The sequence below is a fragment of the Scyliorhinus canicula genome, chromosome 12 (assembly GCF_902713615.1).
Source record: "Scyliorhinus canicula chromosome 12, sScyCan1.1, whole genome shotgun sequence".
NCBI classification, from domain to species: domain Eukaryota; kingdom Metazoa; phylum Chordata; class Chondrichthyes; order Carcharhiniformes; family Scyliorhinidae; genus Scyliorhinus; species Scyliorhinus canicula.
In genome coordinates this window covers 163,093,476-163,119,679 of record NC_052157.1, presented here as the reverse complement: position 1 = coordinate 163,119,679, position 26,204 = coordinate 163,093,476, and the positions used below count along the sequence as shown (strand labels likewise).

Sequence of the window (26,204 nt, the reverse complement as noted above, 5' to 3'; positions counted from 1 at the left end):
ATTCCTGTAGCGAATGATGACATAAAGATCAAAGCCAAAGGCTCAGCAATCTCCTCCCTAGCTTCCCAGAGAATCCTAGGATAAATCCCATCCGGCCCAGGGGACTTATCTATTTTCACACTTTCCAGAATTGCTAACACCTCCTCCTTATGAACCTCAAGCCCTTCTAGTCTAGTAGCCTGAATCTCAGTATTCTCCTGAAAATGAAATGAAATAAAAATCGCTTATTGTCACGAGTAGGCTTCAATGAAGTTACTGTGAAAAGCCCCTAGTCGCCACATTCCGGCGCCTGTCCGGGGAGGCTGGTACGGGAATTGAACCGTGCTGCTGGCCTGCTTGGTCCGCTTTAAAAGCCAGCGATTTAGCCGAGTGAGCTAAACCAGCCCCTCGACAACATTGTCTTTTTCCTGTGTGAATACTGACGAAAAATATTCATTTCGCAACTCTCCTATCTCCTCGGACTCCACGCACAACTTCCCACTACAGTCCTTGACTGGCCCTACTCTTACCCTAGTCATTCTTTTATTCCTGACATACCTATAGAAAGCTTTAGGGTTATCCTTGATCCTACCTGCCAAAGACTTCTCATGTCCCCTCCTGGCTCTTCTTAGCTCTCTTGTTAGGTCCTTCCTTGCTAACTTGTAACTCTCGAGCGCCCCAACTGAACCTTCACGTCTCATCTTTACATAAGCCTCCTTCTTCCTCTTGACAAGTGTTTCAACTGCTTTAGCAAACCATGGTTCCCTCGCTCGGCTATAACTCTTGCTCTGCGGTATATACCTATCCCTTTCCATCGCTAAAGTAAACGCAATCCAGAACAAGGCCAGCAGCGTGGGTTCAATTCCCGTACCAGCCTCCACGAACAGGAGCTAGAATGTGGCAACAAGGGGCTTTTCACAGTAACTTCATTTGAAGCCTACTTGTGACAATAAGCGATTATTATTAACCGCTGTGCTACCATGCCGCCCCGTCAAAGGGAAACATTGCATGGAAAGTTATGTGAGAATGGCTTGGTTAATGCAATAATGGCAGCAATCAATTCCGACATTAACTTGTCCCTGTAAGGGCAGAACGGTATCGCAGTGGTTAGCACTGCGTCTCACAGCACTGAGGACCTGGGTTCGGTACCGACCCAGGTTCCTGACCGTGTGGAGTTTGCACATTCTCCTCGTGTCTGCGTGTGTCTCAGCCCCACAACCCAAAGATGTGCTGGATAGATGGATTGGCCACACTAAAAATTGCCCCTTAATTGTAAAAAAAGTGAATTGGTTGCTTTAAATTTATTTTTAAAAAGTTGTCCCAGTAACCATCAAAAGAAATGCACTTTCCCATCATCTACTTACTTCGACAAAGGATTTTGGAGTTGGCAACTCCACAAGGAAAAATTACAAACATTCTCTCCCAACCTGAATTTTAAAAAACTAATCAATCCCTGTTCATTCACAAGCCTCCTTCCTGACTTCACAATTAGTATCAGTGCATGAATAAATCCACATAGCAGATGAATCTGCTTTCTTTGCTGAATATTTGCAGAGTAGTTTAATCTGCTTTCAGTCATATTTCACCGAATGGCAGACAGGGTACATGTATAAAACCAAACGGATAAACCACAGACTCATCAGCAGCTCGCACTCCAGTGAATGGAAAATCTGACTCAGAGCACAATATATAATAAATTTCAAACACTGCTAAGCCTGGGAACTTCTTCTCAGACACAGCATTTGGTTAGACCTGGACATCTGTTTGCTTACGAACGTCTTCCAAATCAGGCTGGGCCAAAAAAACAGTATGTGCCAGAATTCTGCCTGTTTAACAGCAATATATCTCAAAGGAAGGAGGATGGTGGACTTGCCCTATCCACACACCCATCATCGGTTTTCTCTAGTATCCTTCAGAGCAGGCAATGCTTTGCTGCAGACATGAAAAGAGATCAAGGTGATTTTGTGCCTATTGCATTTTACTTGCCTTCAGCACTGTGGTGTCTAAGGGCAAAATCTGGGCATCGATTATTCACCAATTTGTTTTATTAACAAGGTTATTATCTACTTCGCAGTCAACAGAGCCCTACTAAGATGGAACTTGCATTCCTGTAGCCGTGTCTCCTCAGGACAGCACAAATCGAGTTACAGTCAATGAGTCATTTTTGAAGCGCAGGAATTGTTGTTTCAGTAGAAAAATGCGACCTCACACAAACAGAGATGAGATAGACAACTGGCCAATCTAGGCTTGGTTAAGGGTTAAAAGTTGGCAGGACATTGGGGAGAACTCTCAGTTCTTTAAATGCAGTCTTTAACATCCACTTGAATAGGCAGCTGGGCCCCAGAGCAACATGTTACAATAGCTTTGAGAAACAATTTAAGAAATGTTTTGTATCTCTTGCATTCTCTAATTTGCAGAACATTAAATTTTGTTACACAAAGCTAATAGGACAGCCAGGTAAGGACCTAATGCTTGATATTTAACCGCTACCATTTGAAAACAATCCTTAAAAAATCATGTCAAAGATTTTTATGTTTACCATAAGCTCGCATTTAAAACATTTTCTTTGAAGCAGTTGCTGTGTTTTTGAAGGAAGGACAGGGGCAGACCAGTAACAGGACCCAGCATGTGGCAATGCTATAGGGCAGATAATCTCTGCACGCATGCAACCTGTTCTCAGCATGGGACAAATGCCTCAGGTGGCACCGAGAATCCTTGAAAATACGAAGGCTAATTTTAAATGCAGAGTAGCACCAGCCAAAATGTTAACACTGCTCATTTCTTTTTCCAATGCTGACAGACTTGCTGCATACTCTGTTTCTGCTGTGCAGTATTGCAGGGTTTTAAGGGTTTACTTTAATTTTCAATATGAACCCCATCAGGGTTCTCCAGATCTCACTGTGAAATTGTTTCTGTCATTTAGCTCTTTCCAGTCCTGGTGGTGAAAGTGTTCCCCCAGTTTTATTAGTGAAGCAGCAACGATGAAGGAGTGGCGATAAATTTCCAAGTCAGGATGTTGCGCGAGTTGGAGGGAAACGTGCAAGTGGTGGTGTTCACGTGTGTCGGCTGCCCTTATTTACAGAATCCGAGAATGGTTACAGCACAGAAGGAGGCCGTTCAGCCCTTTGAGGCTGTGCCAGCTCTCCAACTGAGCAATTCACCCCATCCTGCGCATTCTTCCTTTTCAGATAATAATCCAGTCCCCTGTTCAATGCTTTGATTGAAACTGCTACTACCACACACAGGTCATGCACCCCAGAGCTTAGCCACTCGCTGTATGAAAAGGTTGTCCATGTCGCCATTGCTTCTTCTGCCAATTGTCTTACACCCTCTTATTTTTGACAATGCCCATTTTGGCAGGAAGAATAGTGGAGAAGCTGAATATCTAAATGGTGAGGGATTGCAGAGTAGCAAGTAATTAGAAAAGCTAATAGAATGTTATTGCTTATTGCAGGAGGGATCAATTTCAGAAGTAGGGGGGAGGGGTTATGCTTCAAGCGTATAGGGCTTTGGTAGGACCACATCTGAGTATTGTGTACAATGTTCATCTCCTTATTTCAGGAAATATGTAAATGCATTGGAAGCAAATCAGAGAAGGTTTATTAGACTATTACCTGGAATGCGCGGGTTGTCTTACGAGGAAAGGCTACACAGAATGGGCTTGTATCCACTGGAATTTAGATCCGCAAGAGGCAACTTGATTGAAATGTAAAAGATCCTGCGGGGTATTGACAGGGTGGATGTACAGAGGGTGCTTCCTCTGGTGGGAGAACCGAAAACTAGGGGTTACTGTTCAAAAATAGGGGTTACCCATTTGAAACGGAGCTGAGGTGAAATGTTTTCACTCAGAGTGTCGTGAGTCTTTGGAGCTCTCTTCCTGAGAAGGCAGTGGCAGCAGTTATACATTATTTTTAAGGCAGAGCTAGATAGATTTTTGATAAACAAGGAGTGATAGGTTATCGGGGGGTAGGCAGGATGCAGGTTTGATGTTACTGTCAGATCACCCAAGATCTTATTATGCATTTATTTGTTGTTTTTTTTTTAAAAAGAGAGTACCCAATTCATTTTTTCCAAATAAGGGGCAACTTAGCGTGGACAATCCACCTACCCTGCACATCTTTGGGTTGTGGGGGCGAAACCCACACAAACACGGGGAGAATGTGCAAACTCCACACGGACAGTGACACAGGGCCGGGATCGAACCTGGGACCTCGGCGTCGTGAGGCAGCAATGCTAACAACTGTGCCACCGTGATGCCCTCTTATTATGTATTTAGAATCATTGTCATGAGTAGGCTTACATTAATACTGCAATGAAGTTACTGTGAAAATCCCCTAATCGCCACATTCCAGCACCTGTTCGGGTACACAGAGGGATAATTCAGAATGTCCAATTCACCTAAGAATTCACCTTCTTTTGGGACTTGTGGGAGGAAACTGGAGCACCCGGAGGAAACCCACACAGACACGGAGAGAACGTGCAGACTCCAACACAGACAGTGACCCAAGCCGGGAATCGAACCCTGGACCCTGGTGCTGTGAGGCAACAGTGCTAACCACTAGTGCTACCATGGCGGCCAATAAATGGCGGAGCAGGCTCGAGGGACTGAATGGTCTACCCATGTTCATATCCTTCCACCAATTGGAGCAGACTCTCCCTATCTACTCATTCCAGCCTCCTCTGATTTTGAATATGGGGAGAATGTGCAGACTCCGCACAGACAATGACCCAAGCCGGGAATCGAACCCGAGTCCCTGGCGCTGTGAAGCAACAGTGCTAACCACTGTGCTGTCGTCTCCATGCCCTCGTCTGTCTGGTGCCTTTAGTGTACTGCTCAGGTACTATCCTCCTCCCTTTCTTAACAGTCAACATTGTCCTGACTGGAAAAACAACCCACCTTCAGCCATTCTGTCCTTGCAAACTAACCCCCTTTTTAACCATCCTTTCCTGACAACTCCTTGAGCATGTTATCCCTTCCCACTCCATGTCCATCCTTCCTACAACTTAATGTCTGAATCTTTCTAATTAGGTTTACACCACTGCAACAACACAAGCAGCTGGACTCAAAATCACAAGTAACATCTGTGTGACGATGGCTGTGATACAATTTCCCACCTCCTCCTCTCTTGAGCCTTTGACTTGGTCCATGAACTACACAATCCTCATCCAACAGCCCTTGATGTGTTCTGCTCAGAAGCTTACACAGGTCCACTCCAACTTTATCAAATTGTGGTCAAAACATCTCCAGTTGTGGCCTCCACCACCCTCACAAAACCTACAGACTTCCTTGTTGGACTGAATCTGGTCTCTTGTGCATCACCCCTTTGCTCCATCATTGGTGGTTGTGGCTCGAGCTGCCTCAGCACAATGCACAGGACAAAATGCTATCAGCACCATTTCAGAGGGAGGGAGCGTGAAATAGCTCAAAAAGGGAAAACGCAACACGAGACTGAACCACTATACACAGTGTGCTGAATGCACCTGCTGAGACACAGTGCCAACTAATTCAAGAAAAAGCTGGGGGTCTTTTTGTAAAAGGAAAGAATGAAGGCTATGATGAAGAAACAATAGTGTGGGATTGAGGGCTGCCTGATGAAGTATAATATGGGATTGAGCAATGTGATGGAATATGAATCCTGCACATTATAACAAAAAGTACTCAAGAATCAACAGCACTGATTGACACTCAGTCCAGTCCTTCCATCCACCAACTGCAAGTTGATCGGCTTTTTGATCATTGATGTAAAAAACACAGAATCTCCTTGCTAAGTAAACTCTATAATTCTTCTACACGGTGATGTCTTCACTCTCTTCACAGGGTTAGGGTTAGTACAACCTCAATCCCGTAACAGCCTCCCCGAACAGGCGCCGGAATGTGGCGACTAGGGGCTTTTCACAGTAACTTCATTCGAAGCCTACTCGTGACAATAAGCGATTTTCATTTCATCTGTCACCAAGTAACCACTGTGCAGTTCCAGTTCAGGATCAAAATGGTTGGTGAAAGAGGAGTGAATCAGATCCTTCTGGAGCTCCTAGCTCACTAAGAATATAATGCAATTGTTATTGCAACTGATAACCATGAGAATCCATGGGAATACCAGGAATCATCTTTCCCAGCTCCGCAACAGAGCTGGTGAAGTATTGAAGGCTGCTGAATGTTCATTGCACTTTCCAAGACACAGAAATTATATTTTGACTGAGTGGTTAAAATGATTCTGTGCTCAGGACTCTCACACCTTTGAGTCAGTACGTTCTAGGTTCAAGTCCCATTCCAGAGGCTGGATTTTAGCCGTCTCATCCGGGCATATTTTAGGTGGAGGGGGGAGTGTATAATAAGGTGGGTGCACAGCCCACCACCCTCCCATCCACCTCAATATCACAGTAGGTGGGCAAGTGCCAAAATCGGCAGCTCGCCCAACATATCCAAGTGAATAATTAAGGATCAATGGAACTTGTTATCAAGCCAGTTAACCCTGCTAATATGCTGCCCGTGCCAGAATAATGGCATGGGCATTTGGGCAGGCAGCTTTTGAGCAAAGGTTGTTTTAAAAAAAGGGCAGGAAGGAAGGGGGTATTATCTTTGGCGCCACCCTTTGCCATGGTTACTTCAGGGATTTCCTTTGATCCAAGCGGGGGTGGACCCCTAAAATAGTAACCTCCTCCTTTCTTCCCAACAGCTTCCAAAACCCACCAACCCAACCCCCCCCCCCCCCCCCCCCCACCCCACGCTGGCCGAACCCTACCTGGTTCTTCTTCTTGGGGATGGTTAGTTCTGGCAGCACCAATTACTGAGGTCTTTGTGCGGCCGAGACTGCTGGAGCTCCCAGGCAATCCGTCTATCTGGCAGTTCCTGGTGTGACTTTCTCCCCATTGTGGGACAGAATGGGGAGGTGGTGGCTGTGGTATTGTCACTGGAGACCCAGGGTAATGCTCCAGGGTCCCGGGTTCAAATCCCACCATGGCAGATTGTGAAATTTGAATTCAATTTTTAAAAAATCTGGAATTAAAAGTTTAATGATGTCCATGAAACCACTGCTGATTGTCTTTAAAAAAAAACATCCAGTTCACTAATGCCTTTTAGGGAAGGAAATCTGCCATTCTTACCTGGTCTGGCCTACATGTGACTCCAGACCCACACAACAATGCGGTTACCTCTTAACTTGCCCCTACTGAAATTGCCGAGCGAGACACTCAGTTCAAGGGCAATTAGGGATGGGCAACAAATACTGGCCCAGCCAGTGACGCCCACATCCCAAGAACAAATTTTAAAAGCTTCACTGTCAGGCAAGTTAGCTTTTCCCCAGCGTGTTATGGCTGTGGGGCGAGCTGGCATGGAGCAAGTTAGCTTCAAGCTGACATTGCTTTTGGTTGGTGTGGGGGTGAGACTTCTATATCCAACCCTGACCCCCACCCACACACCACAATGCTCAGCCCCAGCATTTTGAGGTCCACAAAAATTGAAGCTAACACCTCAGTGCAATACGGAGGAGTTGCTGCACTGTCAGAGTTGTCACCTTACGGATGAGGCGTTAAACATGTTCTCTCTGTTCTCACAGATCCATGCAAAAGATCCCACGGACACTTTTTGAAAAAAGGCATGAGTCTTGGTGTCCTGGCCAATATTTATCCCCTCATTCAGTATCATACCGAAAAAGCATTCTCTGGTCACGAGCACATTGCTGTCTATGGGATATTGGTGTGTATAAATTGGCTGCCAGATTACAACAGTGACTACACTTAAAAGTACTCGATGGATTGTAAATCACTTTGAGATGCCCAGTAGTTATGTAAGGTATTATATAGATGCAAGTCTGTTTCTTTTACCTTTTCATTTAAACTGTCACTCAATTTTACTCACCTCTCAAGTATTTTCACTTGGAATTTGTTGGGAGTGTTATTATTATGCATCTTCTTATTTAAATGCATTGTGGATGTCACCAGTAAGTGTTGTGATGTCATTAATTGTTGTTCCTGGTGCATATTGCCATTGGTTCTAATTCTATTATTGTCATTTTGATGTTTAGCTAGTTGCTCTCGTTTTAGAGTCCATCGGGCTGGTTTAGCACAGTGGGCTAAACAGCTGGCTTGTAATGCAGAACAAGGCAGCAGCGCGGGTTCAATTCCCGTACCAGCCTCCCTGAACAGGCGCCGGAATGTGGCGACTCGGGGTTTTTCACAGTAACTTCATTGAAGCCTACTCGTGACAATAAGTGATTATTATTATTGTACTGTTTTATAAACAAGGTTATTTTTATATATTAAAGAAGATGAACTTTATTTATTAATTTTACTAACTAAGGTTTTTGACTACCTTTTGGTGGTCAAGTTAGCAATTCTTTTTGGCCTCAAGAGTAAAGAAAATACAAGTTTCAGCATGTTCAACACAAAGTTTTGCTGCGTTTATCAATGGAAGACAAGTTAGCAGCACCGTGGCTGTTTGGGTCGATTAGCGAGTTTGTAGAAGAGAACGAGAACGGGACTGAATATATGAAAAGATTGAAACACGGGCAGCACGGTGGCACAGTGGTTAGCACTGCTGCCTCACGGTGCCGAAAGTCCCAGGTTTGATCCCGGCTCTGGGTCACTGTCCGTGTGGAGTTTGCACATTCTGCCCGTGTCTGCGTGGGCTTCACCCCCACAACCCAAAGATGTGCAGGGTAGGTGGATTGGCCACGCTAAATTGCCCCTTAATTAGATAAACAAAATTGAGTGCTCTTAAATTTATAAAAAAAGACCAAAGTCTCACCTGGATCTGCTACATCCAGACGTCAAAGCGGAAGTGGGAAGGAGACAAGAAAAGCAGGAGAGACATGATTACCATGCGAAGGTGAGACATTTGAACTCAAATCATTGTGTTCATATCAGAGATTTTGGCAGTTAGCAGTGTTGGTTACCTGGAGTTATTCTAAACTAAATGGTCCAGAATCTTTGGTAGTGAAACTGAACAATGGAAGGGATGTTCACAGGCACCACGATTATATTTGACTACACCATGACTCGGGAGGCTGCAAAAGCTCCAAATAACAACAGTAGCTGTAGATTCATCACATGTACTGAGTTACAGGAAAAGTATTATTCTGCGTTAAGTCCAGGCAGATTGTTCCATATATGAAAAACATAGGACATATGATAGATACACAATGTAAATACATAGACACAGGCATCGGGTGAAGCATACAGAGTGTAGTACTACTCAGTAGAGAATACGAGCGGAGAGATCAGTTCAGTCTATAAGAGGGTCATTCAGGAGTCTGGTAACAGTGGGGAAGAAGCTGTTTTTGAATCTGTTAGTGCAAAAACTCAGACTTTTGTATCTCCTGCTGGATGGAAGAGGTTGGAAGAGTGAATAACCCAGGTGGGAGGGGTGTTTGATTATGATGCCCACTTTCCCAACAAATTAAAATTTAAGGGGGGAGAAGTATTATCTTCTCCTTCTTCTTGGGCAGTCTCTCAGTGTCGAGGGTGACTTGCTTCCACTCCGGGGGGGTGGGTTCTACGATGGCTGAATAGTTCACTCCTGGATCCACAGACACTGCTACAGGTTTAGCAGGTGGTGTTTGATGGGGTGGGTGGGTGGGACTCTCTGGATTCTGCGCTCTCCTGCTGCTGTTTATGCTTGGCCTTCACGTGCTCCAATGCCTCACGTGATTGGCCTCTTCGCGGATGCTTCTTCTCCAGCTTGTGCGTTCTAAGGCAGCGATTCCCACTTGTTGATGGGGATGTTGCATTTATTTTGGGAAGCTTTCGGAGTATCCTTGTCGCATTTCCTCTGCTGTCCTAGAGATCATTTTCTATTGCAGAGTTCGGAGTAGAGCACTTGTTTTGGGAGTGTTGTGTCGGGCATGCGGGCAACGTGGCCCGTCCATCACAGCTGGTCAAGCGTGACCAGTACCTCGGTACTGGGGACATTGGTCTGGGAGAAGACACTCACGTTGGTACGCCTATCCTGCCAGTGGATTTGCAGGAGTTTGTGGAGGCAGCGTTGGTGATATCGCTCAAAGGATTTGAGGTGCCTGCTGTACTTTGTCCATGTTTCTGATGCATGGAGGTGGGGACCACAGCTGCTCTGTAGACCATGAGCTTGGTGCTGGGTTTGAGGTCTCGGTCTTCAAATACTCTGTTCCTCAGGCATCTGAAGACTGCACTGGCGCACCGTCACCCTGAAGCTCCCTGCTGGAGTGGAATTAATCCACCCGACAAGCAGGAAACTATTCATCCTGTAGCCATCTGCGATGGCCACTTACAACCAGGAACAGAGAAACTCGCAAAGCATAGTGGGTAAAATGGACAATGCGAGATTCAGGCAGGCTCAGAGCCTGAAATGGATATTTTCAAGTGAGGAGTCCAGACGGTATCAAAACTCCGACCAATCAGCATTTTGATGGGCTGATTAGCATTTGATGGCCCATCTCGACCAAGACAAAGGACTGGTACCTGAGCGACCGGTACAGTCCCAGACATTTCGGAGCCACTCCCTGTTCTTGGGAAGCGTAAACAACAGGGTGAGTGACCGCTTGGGACACACCCAGCCATCCAGGCAGCCGACCATTTATTGGTTCGAAATCGAACATAATCAGGAATCACCCAATTAGTGGGGTCCAAACTGAAGGACCACCCAAAAGAGCAGGAAAAACACAAGCATAAGAGAGTCCGCCATGTGTTTGTCCTCTTTTGGACCTGGCGCTCCGGCAACGTCCATCGCCAATCGCAGCCCCACCAGAAGCAAGTCCAAGTTCAATCCCCGCTACCAGATGGATGGGCCCAGCTGAGCAGCAGTTACTTCTACAGACTCGATAGATCCAGAATCGAACAACGGCCACTGTTCCTCTGACCTAAGCTGGGTGCCTGAAGTACAGGTTGGCTTAGTCGATAGGTATAGTTAACTAGTAGTGTTATGTTGCATGACTAATTGTGTGTGTAAATAAAGTACCATTTACCTTGAACTAACTAACTGGTGTTTAGCTCTTTGATCGCTAGCCAGTTGATGCCATCAGGGAGTGCTGTGACATTATTAGTTTTTTTGAGTTTGTTTATGGGATGTGGGCCTCGCTGGCTGGGTTAGGGTTAGGGTTGTCCTCGCTGGCTGGGTTAGGGTAGGGTTGTCCTCGCTGGCTGGGTTAGTGTTGTCCACGCTGGCTGGGTTAGGGTTAGGGTTAGGGTTGTCCACGCTGGCTGGGTTAGGGTTAGGGTTGTCCTCGCTGGCTGGGTTAGTGTTGTCCACGCTGGCTGGGTTAGGGTTAGGGTTGTCCTCGCTGGCTGGGTTAAGGTTGTCCTCGCTGGCTGGGTTAGGGTTAGGGTTAGGGTTGTCCTCGCTGGCTGGGTTAGGGTTAGGGTTGTCCTCGCTGGCTGGGTTAGTGTTGTCCACGCTGGCTGGGTTAGGGTTGTCCTCGCTGGCTGGGTTAGGGTTGTCCTCGCTGGCTGGGTTAGGGTTGTCCTCGCTGGCTGGGTTAGGGTTAGTGTTGTCCACGCTGGCTGGGTTAGGGTTGTCCACGCTGGCTGGGTTAGGGTTAGGGTTGTCCTCGCTGGCTGGGTTAGGGTTAGGGTTGTCCTCGCTGGCTGGGTTAGGGTTGTCCTCGCTGGCTGGGTTAGGGTTAGGGTTGTCCACGCTGGCTGGGTTAGGGTTAGGGTTGTCCTCGCTGGCTGGGTTAGGGTTAGGGTTGTCCACGCTGGCTGGGTTAGGGTTAGGGTTGTCCTCGCTGGCTGGGTTAGGGTTAGGGTTGTCCTCGCTGGCTGGGTTAGGGTTAGGGTTTTCCTCGCTGGCTGGGTTAGGGTTGGGGTTGTCCTCGCTGGCTGGGTTAGGGTTGGGGTTGTCCTCGCTGGCTGGGTTAGGGTTGGGGTTGTCCTCGCTGGCTGGGTTAGGGTTGTCCTCGCTGGCTGGGTTAGGGTTAGGGTTGTCCTCGCTGGCTGGGTTAGGGTTGTCCTCGCTGGCTGGGTTAGGGTTAGGGTTGTCCTCGCTGGCTGGGTTAGGGTTGTCCTCGCTGGCTGGGTTAGGGTTGTCCTCGCTGGCTGGGTTAGGGTTGTCCTCGCTGGCTTGGTTAAGGTTAGGGTTGTCCTCGCTGGCTGGGTTAGGGTTAGGGTTGCCCTCGCTGGCTGGGTTAGGGTTAGGGTTGCCCTCGCTGGCTGGGTTAGGGTAGGGTTGCCCTCGCTAGCTGGGTTAGGGTTAGGGTTGTCCTCGCTGGCTGGGTTAGGGTTGTCCTCGCTGGCTGGGTTAGGGTTAGGGTTGTCCTCGCTGGCTGGATTAGGGTTGTCCTCGCTGGCTGGGTTAGTGTTGTCCACGCTGGCTGGGTTAGGGTTAGGGTTGTCCTCGCTGGCTGGATTAGGGTTAGGGTTGTCCTCGCTGGCTGGGTTAGGGTTGTCGTCGCTGGCTGGGTTAGGGTTGTCCACGCTGGCTGGGTTAGGGTTAGGGTTGTCCTCGCTGGCTGGGTTAGGGTTGTCCTCGCTGGCTGGGTTAGGGTTAGGGTTGTCCTCGCTGGCTGGGTTAGGGTTAGGGTTGTCCTCGCTGGCTGGGTCAGCATGCGTTGCCCATCCCGGAGTCAACCACATTGCTGTGGATCTGGAGTCACATGTAGGCCAGACCAGGTAAGGATGACAGATTTCCTTCCCAAAAGGGCCAGTCGACAGTGGTTTTCATGGTAGTTATTAGACTTTTTATTTAATTCAAATTCTACCATCTGCCCTGGTGGGGTTTGAACCCATGACCTCGCAGCATTACCTTGGGTCTCTGGGTTCCTAGTCCAGTGACAATACCACTATGCCACTACCTCCCCCAATTCTGGTCCTGTTGTTTCAATGTTTAGCTGCTCCTGTTTTTGAGACAATGCTGTATATAAAACTTTGTTAATTTTATATATATTAAAGATGATTAACTTTATTGACTTAACGTTATTAACAACACATTTTGTCTACCTTTTTGTGGTCAAATTACCACAGATTTGGACTGGAGATCTTTCCAATGGGACAGTGCCTACCTGAACCAAGAACGGGAAAATGCAAAGTGATGGACTAGTTATAACCTCTTCCTGACAGCTCCACTGTGGGAACTGGGAAGTACACAGAATGTCATTCACAACAACTAAACAGGCTCTTGTAAATCCTGAATACATTGTAAAAGCAGAGTACAGTGCAATCTCACTGGCTCATATTCTTTCACAAAGTACTGCTGCCTAACAATAAGGCTATGCTGTGCTGATATTTAACCTTCTGGATGCTGATACCCCACGCAGCTTCAAGAATATTTGATACACACATTCATCTTAGACGGCAGAGAATCTGAAGTCACTGTATAGAACTAGGGAAAAGCATAAATATACAACACTGTTAATTTGTGAACCTCTCTCTATGACCTTCCAATGGTTAAGGTTAGTAAATACACTATCAAAAGGCGAAGTGGGCCTGGGGCTGGTTTAGCTCACTCAGCTAAATCGCTGGCTTTTAAAACAGACCAAGCAGGCCAGCAGCACGGTTCGATTCCCGTACCAGCCTCCCCGGACAGGTGCCGGAATGTGGTGACTAGGGGCTTTTCACAATAACTTCATTGAAGCCTACTCGTGACAAGCAATTTTCATTTCTTGTAGGAGATGGTCATTGCCTGGCACTTGTGTGGCACAAATGTAACCTGCCACTTGTCAGCCCAAACATGGATATAGTCCAGGTCTCGCTGCATTTGGACATGGACTGCTTCATTATCTGAGTCGTGAATGGTGCTGAACATTGTTTATATTGGGATATGTTGATTGCACAACAGCTTCAGTTAGTGAATGGGGAAGGAGAGCCTCTGTATTCTACAAAAGATACTCAAAGCACTCCTGCAATCTTCAAGGGGTTTTAAAAAAAAAGCAATGAAACTGAACATTGTGTGGAGACAGGATACTGGGCAGCCTTGCTGTGCAACCTGATATTTCCACTGCTTTTTGCAGACCAAAAAAATGTGCCAGTTGCATGGCAAGTCAATAACTTATCACAACAGGCTGCCGGGAGAAAACATCTTAAACAGAGAAATCTCTGGCCATTTCAGGATCAGCGATTGTCTGTGTGGGATGACAGATTGTTTTATTTGTGACAGTGGCAGCTAACATAGTATACTCTATCACTAGATCAAGGAGTGCAGGGTTCCTTCTATGTCCTAGTTCCTTTACATCAATGAACAGCCTGCCTTATTTTGTAACAATGTACGGTAAGGATAGGACTGAACTCAGCAGGTTGCTGAGGTTGGAGGGTGAAAACCAAGGCACAGTTGCAAATTGCACAAGTCTCAAGCAGAATTCAGTCTCAAGTCTCAGGGCAGCAGGGTAGCATGGTGGTTAGCATAAATGCTTCACAGCTCCAGGGTCCCAGGTTCGATTCCCAGTTGGGTCACTCAAAGGATGGTGCTCGATTGAAACATATTTCCTGAAAAGGAGCTACCTCTGGGTGGAAGGATCCATTTAAAAAGGAATGGGATCAGTATCTGTTCAAGGATTCAGAAATGGTAATGAAATCTGCTTGCTTCAGCTTGCAGTTAGTGAAGGATCATGGGAGAGGGAGAACCCCATGCTTCAGGCACACATTTGTACCGTGAATTGAAGGTGAGCTTGATGGACTGAATGGTGCTCGATTGTCAGAGTTGCTGTTTATCAGATTAGATGTTAGATGCGCTGTCACGGAGGGTCAAGTGGAGACCTCTCAGCACGATCTGAGGAGCAAGGAATTCTCCCAATGGCCTAAACAACATTCCACCCTCGAAAACTAAATACATATATGCTAGTTATTCATCTCATTGCTGTTTGTGCTAAATGGCTGCAGAACTTTGTCTATGTAACAGTCACTAAACTGCATCGTACAACATACATTTATGTGGTGTTTTTAATGTAATAAAATGCCCCACGGTGTTTGTGTGTGAATGTAGCACACAAAAACTTGCTATGAAGAGTAACAAAACAGCCATTGAGAAAGCAGCCACTGATCTGCTTAAATCATATATACAACATCCCACCATGAATCACTAACTTCAGATGAGGACGAAAAAATTGTGTTGAAACAACCCGCTAGCTGGGAAGGTGAGCAAAGGTAAGGAGTAAAAGTGGCTTTTTCTCTGTGTGAGTCAATGCCGCACCAGGTGGCGTACCAGGTCACAAGGGAGCTCCAAAACCAAGTTTTGAATTGGTTACTTGAGAATCCAGGAAAGAATTTTAGAACTCAATAACATTTACATATTTAACACATTTATAATCCTGCATTTGTGGATTTAAACAGGAAGAGTCACATAATCTGGAGGGCTGCATTCCAATTAACTGTTGTAGGCAACAACTGATGGCAGCTGAGTTGTCTCTTGCATGGAGCTGGCACGGATGCACTGCTCATACGTGTGGGAGCTAGTGTGCGCAACATGCAGGGGTAACAAAGCCATCTGCACAGGACAGCCTCCACTTTGCCAGTAGAGCAGGGAATTCTGTGGTTAGCTTTCTTCCACAACTGAAAGAGGCTGTGTGGAGCAGGGTGCCCTGGAGGCAAAAGCATGCAAATAAAGAGAATAATAAAAGTTCATGTGATGTCGCTGCAGCCGCTACAGCTGAGAGATTTGTCCGACATCACCCTGGCCCAAGATAGCAACCATCACGCTCTCGTGGTCCCAGGATGCCTGGTCACTGTCCAATGTTTAAATTGTAACAGCCTGATGTAATTCTTACTGCTCGGAGTTCACATTTCCAGATCTGTTTAAAATCTTCTGCTGTTGCAGTTGATACCCGTTTAGTTTCTAAAGTTGCTGGATCCCGATATGGAATAAATGTGTGATAGAGAAACACCTTCATTGCAATTGCTTTTGTCAAGAGGTCTTAGAGCTCTTCTTTTCGATTATATTTAAACAAGCACATGAAACTAAAACATATCTAGACACAGAGAAACATCCAGGTGTATCAGTGTGCACAAACACACAAGCTACACACATACAAATATTTGTACAAATGTTCCCGATAGTGGGGGAGTCCACAACTAGGGTTCATAGTCTGAGGATAAGGAGGTAAACCTTTTAGGACTTAGGTTAGGAGAAATTCCTAGGAAGAGGTTTGCAGATGCACAGGTACACACATGCATGCAGTTAGACATAGGTGAAAACTTTTAGAGATAGGTAGACATGCATAAATATGGGCATACATGTAGGACACTCACAGGCAAACACATTCACACACCCACATGCAGGTAGCCACAGGCACACAATCAGACATCTACATGCATGCATTTCGGAGATGGAGCAGCGGCTGGGGACACTGTGGAGAATCCATGAGGCGGAGAGGGTTGTGGGTGGCATGTACAGAGAGGTGGTCACACTGCAGGCTCAGACTCCACAGGCAGGTAGGGAATGGGTGACCACCAGGCAGAACAAGAGAGCGAGGCAGGCAGTGCAGGAACCTCCTGTGGCCATTCCCCTGCAAAACAGACAGATCGCTTTAGATACCGTGGAGGGGACTGACCTCTCAGGGAAAGGAACAACAGCTAAATTTGTTGCACCATGGTTTGTTCTACTGCAGTGGGCTTTTGGTGTCCTTATCTGAGGAAGGATGTTCTTGCTAGGTAGGGAGTGCAGCTGATTCCTGGAATGGTGGAGTTATCATATGAGGAGAGACTAAATTGGTTAGGATTATATTCATTGGAGTTTAGAAGAGTGAGAGGGGATCTCATAGAAACTTACAAAATTCTAACAGGATTAGACAGGGTAGATTCAGAAAGAATGTTCCCGATGGTGGTGGGGGGGTCCAGAACTAGGGGTCATAGTTTGAGGATAAGGGGTAAACCTTTTAGGGCTGAGGTGAGGAGAAATGTCTTCACCCAGAGAGTGGGGAATCTGTAATTTCAAGAGCTCTTGGGGCTAAAAGGATCAAGGGATATGGGCAGAGGGTGGGATCAGAGTATTGATCTTTAAAACAAAAAATTTAGAGTACCCAATTCATTTTTTCCAATTAAGTTGCAATTTAATGTGGCCAATCCACCTACCCTGCACATCTTTGGGTTGTGGAGGCGAAACCCACACAAACACGGGGAGAATGTGCAAACTCCACACAGACGGTGACCCAGAGCCGGGAACGAACCTGGGACCTCAGCGCCGTGAGACAGCAATGCTAACCACTGCGCCACCGTGCTGCCCTCAGAGTATTGAACTTGATGATCAGCCATGATTACAATGAATAGCGGAGCAAGCTCGAAGGGCCGAATGGCCTCCGCCTATGTTATATGTTTAAAGCAAGGCTTCATGTTGAAGTCTATCATCACTCACCCATTACATGTCATGTCGGGAGGCTTCTTTGAGGTGTCCTGTGAGAGTGCAGATATGGGACTCATGTACCCACTCGATAACGCGGGGGGGATGATGGCCACGAGAAATGTGCCAGTGAGACTCTCAAGTGTCCAGGTGCGTAACCCTGGCGGACCTGAGAGGAACATGAATGTCGATGTGTCAGTGTGAGAGGGCAGGGTGCGAGGCCGAGGGCAGGGTGCGAGGCCGAGGGCAGGGTGCGAGGCCGAGGGCAGGGTGCGAGGCCGAGGGCAGGGTGCGAGGCCGAGGGCAGGGTGCGAGGCCGAGGGCAGGGTGCGAGGCCGAGGGCAGGGTGCGAGGCCGAGGGCAGGGTGCGAGGCCGAGGGCAGGGTGCGAGGCCGAGGGCAGGGTGCGAGGCCGAGGGCAGGGTGCGAGGCCGAGGGCAGGGTGCGAGGCCGAGGGCAGGGTGCGAGGCCGAGGGCAGGGTGCGAGGCCGAGGGCAGGGTGCGAGGCCGAGGGCAGGGTGCGAGGCCGAGGGCAGGGTGCGAGGCCGAGGGCAGGGTGCGAGGCCGAGGGCAGGGTGCGAGGCCGAGGGCAGGGTGCGAGGCCGAGGGCAGGGTGCGAGGCCGAGGGCAGGGTGCGAGGCCGAGGGCAGGGTGCGAGGCCGAGGGCAGGGTGCGAGGCCGAGGGCAGGGTGCGAGGCGAGGGCAGGGTGCGAGGCCGAGGGCAGGGTGCGAGGCCGAGGGCAGGGTGCGAGGCCGAGGGCAGGGTGCGAGGCCGAGGGCAGGGTGCGAGGCCGAGGGCAGGGTGCGAGAAAGAGGGCAGGGTGCGAGAAAGAGGGGAGGGTGCGAGAAAGAGGGGAGGGTGCGAGAAAGAGGGGAGGGTGCGAGAAAGAGGGGAGGGTGCGAGAAAGAGGGGAGGGTGCGAGAAAGAGGGGAGGGTGCGAGAAAGAGGGGAGGGTGCGAGAAAGAGGGGAGGGTGCGAGGCCGAGGGCAGGGTGCGAGGCCGAGGGCAGGGTGCGAGGCCGAGGGGAGGGTGCGAGGCCGAGGGGAGGGTGCGAGGCCGAGGGGAGGGTGCGAGGCTGAGGGGAGGGTGCGAGGCTGAGGGGAGGGTGCGAGGCTGAGGGGAGGGTGCGAGGCTGAGGGGAGGGTGCGAGGCTGAGGGGAGGGTGCGAGGCCTCATTGATGATTATATCAGCTCCTTTAGAGCTGCTCATGTCTGGTGATTCCAAGGGGCGGATGGATGGTCTGGGCTGCGAGTCTGATTGCCCTGCAAGGAATGGGAGATGGTATTGGTACATCGCAGGGTTTACTCATGTGAGGGTTAAGGAATGACTTTTAGTCATTAGGCTTGCTGCCCCCACTTCGCCATCGGTACAGCCACGGTCAGGCTCCCCCCAGACCAGCTCAGTGGCTCTTTCCTCATTGTAGGGTCAGGTCCCAGAGCTCCCACATGACACTGGGTGGCTGTGCCCTCACACTCTGGTTGTGATCGAGTTTGTCCTTTGGAGACACAAATGGGGAGAGTGTAGGCAGGCGTCCTGCCAGTTCAGATGGTTGAAAAGTGGTATGCAGGGTGACAGCTGGTGGGGAATGTACGCAATGTCAAATTATGTCAAATGTACGCAACCGCAAGGTAGCTGGCTGAGAATCACCTTGGAGGTGCGAGGGATAAGTGAGGGGGCGCAGATGGGAGGCGGAAGACATACCCTGGCAGCAGTAGGTCGTCATTCATCTTCTTCTTGCCATGCTTTCCCCTCCTCCTCCGAGACTATTGTCTCCCAGGCAGGGGTAGAAACCCTGCTGCAGGGCCTTCCAGATTGTGCGTACAAGACTTCCCCCTCTGCAGCACGCCATCTAGGAGACTAGTCAGGGTTCCCTCTGTGAAACGCGCTGCTGCCTTTGATGTTGCTGCGATCCCTTCTCATGGATCAGGAACAAGTGCTGGGGAAGCGTTTATATGGAGTTCCTGAGTGATCGCTGTGCTTAAGTTTCCACGGTGCGAGCAGACCAGCAGGATGGTGCCGAGAGAACGTGATTCGCACGGGAGAAAAACCTTTCTTTATAAGGCGTAAGATTCTGTGAGAAATCGCGTTCACTCCGCTTTTCTCGCCAGGACTGACACTTTGCATTTTTTTGATAAGATTCCACCCAGAGGGTCTTCCTAATGTGTAATAGACACTAGAAAATAAGAATATGATTTGTATTGTATCTTTCAAATCCTCAGGAAATCTCAAAGAACTTCTTAGACAATTAAATACTTTTGAAGTACGATCATTGTAAAAACCAGCTGCCAATTTGCACGGCCCCACAAATTGCAATGGGATAAGTTATCAGTCAATCTGCAGCAGTGATGCTGGTTGAAGGATGATTATGGACTAGAGCACTGGGAGAACTCTGTTTCTGCTGAATACAACCCTCTTGTGACTTTTTTTATATCCACCTGAAAAAGCAGATGAAGCCCTCAGTATAATATCTCATGATGAAGTTAACACCTCCAGCAATACAGCTCCCCCAGTGCCACACTGAAGCGTCAGCCTGCATTATGTGCTCTAGTTTTTCAGCAGGTTTTGAACAAAAACACTGACAAAAGTTCAGATACAGTCAGAAACTGTACAGAGCCAGATGTGGATCAACTTCTCACATCTGTCTGGTGCATTCAAAACCTCAACTATATGATTTAAGTTTTATTGCTACAGTACTTGCAAACTGCTCCCAATAGATGACACTATTGATCATAGAGCTAATACATAGGGCATGCACGGAAATCAAGTCATTGTCTATTAAAAGCAGATGAAATTTCATATTCGGTATGGATTTAGGATTTCAAATCACTGAACATTACAAGATATAGTTTATTAAAATTCTTGCATTTGCACACACTTCCTGTCTGCACAACTTGTCACGTTTCTAATATCAATAGTTTTGAATTCTGAATCTCCCTGTTCACACTAGTAATGGATTGTGTCCATGTCGACATGGCCTAATAAAGGAACTGGTTCCTCAATGTGCCCTTATGCCCAGTCTGTGAACACACTCAGAGCCTCTCACTAACATCTTCATTTTAACAAAAGGTATTTTTTCATTCAGCATTTTACCCTATTCTTTTTGGGCTTTTAGTTTAGTTGAAACATCAACGTTAATCCCGATGCTTTTCAAGGCCCACTGAATTTTGAAGATGATTGACTGGATATTGCGCTCTCCCTACCTGCAGTTTTCATTACAGGGCAGTACGTCAAAATTTGCAGATAACACAACATTTGCAAGTGTTGTGAATGGTGAGGAGGATGGACAGTGACAAACATCAATAGGACACAGACAGGCTGGTGGTATAGCCAGGTGCAGGAACAGAGACTTGAAGGGAGATGTGCATAAATTGTTGAAATTGGCAGAGCAGGGTGAGAAAATGGCACATGGAATCCCAGACTTTATAAAGAGGGAGAGGCACACAGCTGGTGTATTGTGCCTTAATTCTGGGCACCACACGATTGGAAGGATGTGAAGGCATTAGAGAGGCTGCAGAAAAGATTCCTGAGAATGGTTCCAAAGATGAAGAACTCCAGTTACGTGGCTAGTTTGGAGAAGACACGTTGTTGTTCTTAAAGAGAAAGTTGACAGGAGATTTGATGGGGGGGATATTGACAATCATGAGCAATCTGAATGGGGTACATAGGCATATGTTCCCATTGGCAGGAGGGTTGAGCAGCAGAGGACACCGCTTTAAGGTGAATGGCAAAAGAAGCAATGTCAAAATGAGGAAAAACAGCGAGTAAGACTCGGAAATAAGAACATAAGAACTAGGAGCAGGAGTAGGCCATCTGGCCCCTCGAGCCTGCTCCGCCATTCAACGAGATCATGGCTGATCTTTTGTGGACTCAGCTCCACTTTCCCCCCCAAACATCATAACCCTTTATTCCTTTATTCTTCAAAAACTATCTATCTTTATCTTAAAACATTTAATGAAGGAGCCTCAACTGCTTCACTGGGCAAGGAATTCCATAGATTCACAACCCTTTGGGTGAAGAAGTTCCTCCTAAACTCAGTCCTAAATCTGCTTCCCCTTATTTTGAGGCTATGCCCCCTAGTTCTGCTTTCATCCGCCAGTGGAAACAACCTGCCTGCATCTATCCTATCTATTCCCTTCATAATTTTATATGTTTCTATAAGATCCCCCCTCATCCTTCTAAATTCCAACGAGTACAGTCCCAGTCTACTCAACCTCTCCAGCTCTGGGATTAACCTAGTGAATCTCCTCTGCACACCCTCCAGTGCCAGTATGTCCTTTCTCAAGTAAGGAGACCAAAACTGAACACACTACTCCAGGTGTGGCCTCACTAATACCTTATACAATTGCAACATAACCTCCCTAGTCTTAAACACCATCCCGCGAGCAATGAAGGACAAAATTCCATTTGCCTTCTTAATCACCTGTTGCACCTGTAAACCAACTTTTTGCGACTAATGCAGTAGCACACCCAGGTCTCGCTGCACAGCAGCATGTTTTAATATTTTATCATTTAAATAATAATCCCTTTTGCTGTTATTCCTACCAAAATGGATAGCCTACCATTTGTCAACATTGTATTCCATCTGCCAGACCCTAGCCCATTCACTTAACCTATCCAAATCCCTCTGCAGACTTCCAGTATCTACTGCACTTTTCGCTTTACCACTCATCTTAGTGTCGTCTTCAAACTTGGACACATTGCCCTTGGTCCCCAACTCCAAATCATCTATGTCAATTGTGAACAATTGTGGGCCCAACACTGATCCCTGAGGGACACCACTAGCTACTGATTGCCAACCAGAGAAGCACCCATTAATCCCCACTCTTTGCTTACTATTGATTAACCAATCCTCTATCCATGCTACTACTTTACCCTTAATGCCATGCATCTTTATCTTATGCAGCAACCTTTTGTGTGGCACTTGTCAAAGGCTTTCTGGAAATCCAGATATACCACATCCATTGGCTCCCCGTTATCTACTGCACTGGTAATATCCTCAAAAAATTCCACCAAATTGTTTAGGCACGACCTGCCCTTTATGAACCCATGCTGCGTCTGCCCAATGGGACAATTTCTATCCAGATGCCTCGCTAGTTCTTCCTTGATGATAGATTCCAGCATCTTCCCTACGACCGAAGTTAAGATAACTGGCCTATAATTACCCGCTTTCTGCCTACCTCCTTTTTTAAACAGTGGTGTCACGTTTGCTAATTTCCAATCCGCCGGGACCACCCCAGAGTCTAGTGAATTTTGGTAAATTACCAATAGTGCATTTGCAATTTCCATAGCCATCTCTTTTAGAACTCTGGGATGCATTCCATCAGGGCCAGGAGACTTGTCTACCTTTAGCCCCATTAGCTTGCCCATCACTCCCTCCTTAGTGATAACAATCCTCTCAAGATCCTCACCTGTCATAGCCTCACTTCCATCAGTCACTGGCATGTTATTTGTGTCTTCCACTGTGAAGACCGACCCAAAAAACCTGTTCAGTTCCTCAGCCATTTCCTCATTTCCCATTATTAAATCTCCCTTCTCATCCTCTAAAGGACCAATATTTATCTTAGAATGCACTACTTGCGCGTATGGTATCGGCAGGTTCAATCAAGGGGGAACTGGATGCTTCTCACCTAACCCCAACTAAGCAAACTTCACAGAATCACAGACTTGCCACAGTGCAGGAGGCCATTCAGCCCATCGAGTCTGTACGAGCACTCTGAATGAGCAACTCACCAAGTGCCATTCCCTCAACCCCCGGTAACTCTGCACATTCTTTCCATTCAGATAACAGCCTAATTCTTTGTTGAAAGCCTTGATTGAACCTGCCTCCACCACTCACAGACAGTACATTCCAGACCCTAACCACTCGCTGTGTGAACCTGCCTCCACCACACTCACAGACAGTACATTCCAGACCCTAACCACTCGCTGTGTGAACCTGCCTCCACCACACTCACAGACAGTGCATTCCAGATCCTAACCACTCGCTGTGTGAACCTGCCTCCACCACACTCACAGACAGTACATTCCAGATCCTAACCACTCGCTGTGTGAACCTGCCTCCACCACACTCACAGACAGTACATTCCAGATCCTAACCACTCGCTGTGTGAATCTGCCTCCACCACACTCACAGACAGTACATTCCAGATCCTAACTACTCGCTGAGTGAAAACATTTCTCATGTCGCTTTTGCTTCTTTTACTAATTACTTTAAATCATCATACAAACATAGAATCTGTGCACTCACGTTCTCAATCCTTTGATGAGGGGTAACAGTTTCTCCCTATCTACTCAATTCAGACCCCTATAATTTTGAGAACCTTGATAAAATCGCCTCCAAGGAAAACAGTCCTAACTTCTCCAATCTATCTTCATAACTGAATTCCTCACCCTGGCTGGAACTTTTCTCATGAATCCATTCTGCACATTCTCCAATGCCTTCACAACCATCCTAAAATGTGGTGCCCCCCAGAACCTATTGCAATACTACAGCTGGGGCAAAACTAGTGACGTGTACAAATTTCGTACTCTCTGCCTCCATTAGGAAGCCCGGATAGTGATTGCTTTATTAACAATGCTCTCCCCATCCTGCTGCCTTACATCACATACACACCCAGGTTCCTCTGCTCCTGCACCTCCTTTACAGCAGTCTGCTTTATTTTATATTTTCTCTCAAATATTCATTTTTTAATGCATTTAAATTCATCTGCCACCTGCCCACCCATCCCAAATTGTCCGTGTCCCTTTGACCTTCTACACGATCACTTCACAGTTCACAATGCTTCCAAGTTCTTTTTAACATCAACAAACTTTGAAATAGTGCCCAGTGCACCAAGGTCCAGGTCATTAATATATCAGGAAAAACAATGACCCCAACACAACTTGGGAATTCCACCACAAACCTTTCTCTAGCCTGAGAAACATCTATTAACCACTCTTCTCGGTTTCGTGTCACTCAACCCATTCCATATCCATGTTGCTTTTATTCCATGAGCTACAACTTTGATCACAAGTCTGTTTTGTGTTATTGTATCAAATGCCTTTTGGAAATCCATTACTTATCAACAGCATTGCCTCAATCAACCCTTTCTGTTTGCTCCTCAAAAGCTCCAGCAAGTTAGTTATGATTTTCCCCGTAAGAAATTCATGCTGGCTTTCTTTAATAAACCCGTATTTGTCCATGCTGATTTTAAAATGCCTTTAAGGGTAGCAGCATGTGATCACAAGAAGGGATGTGGGCCATGTGTTCTCCAGTCTCAATTTCACTTTGTCCTGTGAGCACAGCATGGGCCACACTGCTCTGCTGCTCATGTCTTCAAGTTTTCTACATTTGTACAAGTGTCCTCACATGCCTGGTTGAAATAAATGAACCCACAATGTGTTTACACAATCCCTTAAGAGTGATTGGTGCCTTTGTATCATTATGAAAACACAACACATGTGACTATTAATGTTGACCCGAATTATTGTTTCTAGAATAACAGCTGGGCTGTTCTTTACACCCTTTTTTGAACAAGGGTATAATGCTGACATTTCTCAGGTCCTCCAGGACCACCCGAGTCAAAGGAAGTCTGAAAAATTATGGCCAGTGCCTCTGTAATTTCTACTCTCACCTCCTTCAGTGTTCTTGGCTGCATCTCATCCAGCCCTGGTGCCTTATCAACTCTAAGTACAGATAACCTTTCCAATAATTCCTCCTTTTTAATTTTAAAGTGTCCTAGTTGTAGCGAGATTTCTGATCAATGGTAACCCCCAGGATGTTGATTGCGAGGGATTCAGTGATGGTAATGCCACTGAATATCAAGTGGAGATGGTTTGATTCTCTCTCAATGGAGATGGTCATTGTCTGGCGCAAATGTAACTTGCCACTTGTCAGCCCAAGCCTGGTTATTGTCCAGGTCTTGCCGCTAATGGCCACGGACCGCTTTAGCACTGCAGTGTCTCTCCATTCAAATCATATTCTGTGTTTCTCTTCTTCCTGTCAAAGTGTACAACCTCCCAGTTACCCACATTATATCACATCTGCCAAATCTATTCCCACTCATTTGACTTATTAAAGGCAGCGGCTCACCTCCACCTTCTCTGTGTGCCTTAGTCTTCGTTATGGAGGAGTCCATATGGAGCTTGGGCACTGTGTTGACCCTGAGCACAGAGCACACAGCCTCCTATAACAGTGCTGCAGAAGTGAATGGGACCGAAAGCCAATAAACCCCCTGGGCCTGGTAATCTACATTCCAGGGTACTAAAGGTGGTGGCCATGAAATAGTGGATGCATTGGTTGTCATCTTCCAAAATTCTGTAGATTAGATTCTGGAACATTCCCAGCAGATTGGAGGGTGGCAAATGTCACCCTATTATTTAAAAAAGGAGGGAGCGGGAAAAACAGGGAATTACAGAAAAAGCAGATAATTGTGCAAAGACAGGTGCAGATCCGATTAGACAGAATATAAAGAAGAGCAAAGGATGACTACAAGATTAATAAGGATGGAAAAATTTAAATACGAGAGAAAGCTAGCCAGAAATATAAAAGCAGACGGTAAGAGTTTTTATAAATATTTAGAAAAAAAAGAGTTAACAAAGTGATTATTGGTCCTCTAGAAAGTGAGGCTGGAGAACTGATAATAGAAAACAAGGAGGTGACAGAAAAATGGAACAGGTATTTTGCATCTGTCTTCATCATCGAAGAGGCGAGTAACATTCCAAAAGCAGATAGAAACCAGGAAATGGAAGGGAGGGGAAAAACCCAGGAAAATTAGTCACCAGAGAAGTGATACTGAGCAAATTGCTGGAGCTGTTGACAAGGTCGGGTCCTGATGGTCTTCATACTAGGGTCTTAAAGAGGTGTCAAGTGAGATACTTAATGCATTGGTTTAAATTTCACAGAACTCCCCAGATTCAGGGAAGGTCCCATTAGATTGGATGATAGCAACTGTAACTCCATTACTCAAAGGTGAGGGTGACAGAAAGTGAGAAGCTACAGGCCAGTTAGCC

At 46.9% G+C, this 26,204-nt stretch overlaps 1 protein-coding gene across 4 annotated transcripts in view; it reads right to left on the bottom strand.

Moving 5' to 3' along the window:
- The window catches only part of smg6 (SMG6 nonsense mediated mRNA decay factor), a 619,962-nt gene that overhangs the window by 233,521 nt on the left and 360,237 nt on the right, over nt 1–26,204 (bottom strand). For 2 of the 4 annotated variants that reach the window (XM_038814765.1, XM_038814768.1), the window contains one exon: nt 8,726–8,734. The exons of 1 other annotated variant lie outside the window; for it this stretch is intronic. In XM_038814765.1, the coding sequence (XP_038670693.1) occupies nt 8,726–8,734 (9 nt within the window). The remainder of the gene's footprint in view (nt 1–8,725; nt 8,735–26,204) is intronic. One more of the 4 variants, XM_038814766.1, reaches the window with a different exon arrangement.